The 1,916-nt window shown below is 42.4% G+C and overlaps 1 protein-coding gene across 2 annotated transcripts in view; it reads left to right on the forward strand.

Annotated features, from left to right (window-relative positions):
* Nucleotides 1-1,916, forward strand: part of LOC119592697 (RNA-binding protein squid-like) — a gene marked incomplete in the record, with an annotated part of 4,068 nt that overhangs the window by 1,394 nt on the left and 758 nt on the right. Inside the window, 6 exon segments of one of the 2 annotated variants that reach the window (XM_037941617.1) lie at nucleotides 65-122; nucleotides 315-418; nucleotides 495-535; nucleotides 737-864; nucleotides 1,157-1,619; nucleotides 1,877-1,916. In XM_037941617.1, coding sequence (XP_037797545.1) covers nucleotides 65-122; nucleotides 315-418; nucleotides 495-535; nucleotides 737-864; nucleotides 1,157-1,619; nucleotides 1,877-1,916 — 834 coding nt within the window. 2 annotated transcript variants of the gene reach the window in all.

The following is a 1,916-nucleotide window of genomic DNA, read 5'->3' on the forward strand; positions in this document are numbered from 1 at the left end:
GCTTTGTGGCACACCGGAGGGAAAACAAAACCCAACTAACGGCGACTTGTTTACTTCCTCCCAGGTGGCAGCTACTTCGGGAAGAATGTTGCCCCCTTGTAGCCCGCCGCATCACCACCAGGGTATTTATCTTGTGTTATCTTAGTGATTCACGGTCAACACTCACTTTGGTCTTAGCTGTTCTTTTATTTTTTATTTTTCTCCTTTTGTGGTCCAGGTTCTGTAGCCAAACACATCCATTTTCATCTTGGTTGATCATTTTCCCCTATTCCCATGTTTTGCCCAGACTGTTTTCAGAATAATGTTTAAAGCAGACAGCCAGTCGATTTTGCCATCTAGTTGACGTGCTGAAGTGGGTTAAAGATTTGTGCAGTAAGCTCCCTGCCATCTTAATCTTGAAGCAGAAATTCACCTTAAGGTACAGTACATTTGATTCAGAAGTCACTTCAAATTACCTACCATTATAAGGTTTCTAATAGTTTGTTCCATTTCAGGAAATTGTTTGTTGGTGGCCTCAGTTGGGAAACGACTGAAAGTAAGTTATACTGCAGTTAACACCTTTGTCATACCAAAATAAAAGTATGAAATACACTGCTATATATTTTCATGATGATCATTTCAGTTCTGCTTCTGAGTAACAAGAAGACATCTTACCACATACTGAGGCTGTATATTCTAGGTCTTAAGAAAGCTAAAAGTTAACTTGTGCTAATGTATTTGCTTTTTCCCTTTTCAGAGGAGCTTAGAGAACATTTCAGCAAATATGGTGACATTGAAAGTATTAATGTCAAGACAGACCCCAACACTGGAAGATCTAGAGGCTTCGCCTTCATTGTATTTAACACCTCAGATGCTATTGATAAGGTAAGTCATTGTTGATGTTGGCTAAGGTAATTGTAAAATTACCCATTTGTGATATTTGATATATCGCTAGAAAATAGTTGATTTGGAAAGAAAGTTGTCAGTCTTAGACTAATTGATTGCTTTCCTTTAGCTCTATCAAAATTGTTACAGGGTTATACCCTTTTACATTAGCATTACATTTTTCATTGCCTTTTCCTTGTATGAATTGGGTTTAAGGCATTTGCAAGATAACCTGCAAGTTAACAAACCTCCATCAGAGTTTCCCCACTTAGTTTTGCATTTCCTGCTTCAGGTTATCAATGCTGGAGACCACGTCATTAATGGCAAGAAGGTCGACCCCAAGAAAGCCAAAGCACGCCATGGCAAGATCTTTGTTGGTGGCCTGAAGCCCGAGCTTACAGACGACGAGATCAAGAACTTTTTCAACCAGTTCGGTAACATCGTCGAAGTTGAAATGCCTTTCGACAAGACCAAGAACCAGCGCAAAGGATTCTGCTTCATCACCTTTGAACAGGAATCTGTTGTCACAGAGTTGTTGAAGACCCCCAAACAGAGCATCAGCGGCCATGAGGTTGATGTTAAGAAGGCCACTCCCAAGCCTGACGCCATGGGCATGATGCGAGGCGGTATGCGCGGAGGTATGAGAGGGCGCGGTGGCGGCATGCGCGGCCGAGGAAGAGGCTGGGGCAACAACTGGGGTCAAGGAGGCTACAACTATGGCCAGGGCGGCTATGGTGGTGGATATGGTGGATACGGTGAGTTTTACTATTCTGTGCCTTAATATTTTTTGAGACAGCGAAGTTCAAGATTTGTCTTTAAGGTTTCCCATACTGAAATGTTCAGAAGTGGGATTACGTAGTATGTGGAACCTTAAAGAAAATCTGAACCAAGACCCCTAGCCACTATTCGTCCGCCTGTTGTGTTCTTAGTTGAATCTTAGTACGGAAAGGGGGGGCGAGTCCAAAAAAGAAAAAAAAGAAACGTAGTCTTACGTGCTTCTCCGCACTTTCAGGTGGCTACGACTACGGTTATGGTGGTTATGGGGGATATGG

Source organism: Penaeus monodon, chromosome 30 (assembly GCF_015228065.2).
Source record: "Penaeus monodon isolate SGIC_2016 chromosome 30, NSTDA_Pmon_1, whole genome shotgun sequence".
In the NCBI taxonomy this organism is placed as follows: Eukaryota; Metazoa; Arthropoda; class Malacostraca; order Decapoda; family Penaeidae; genus Penaeus; species Penaeus monodon.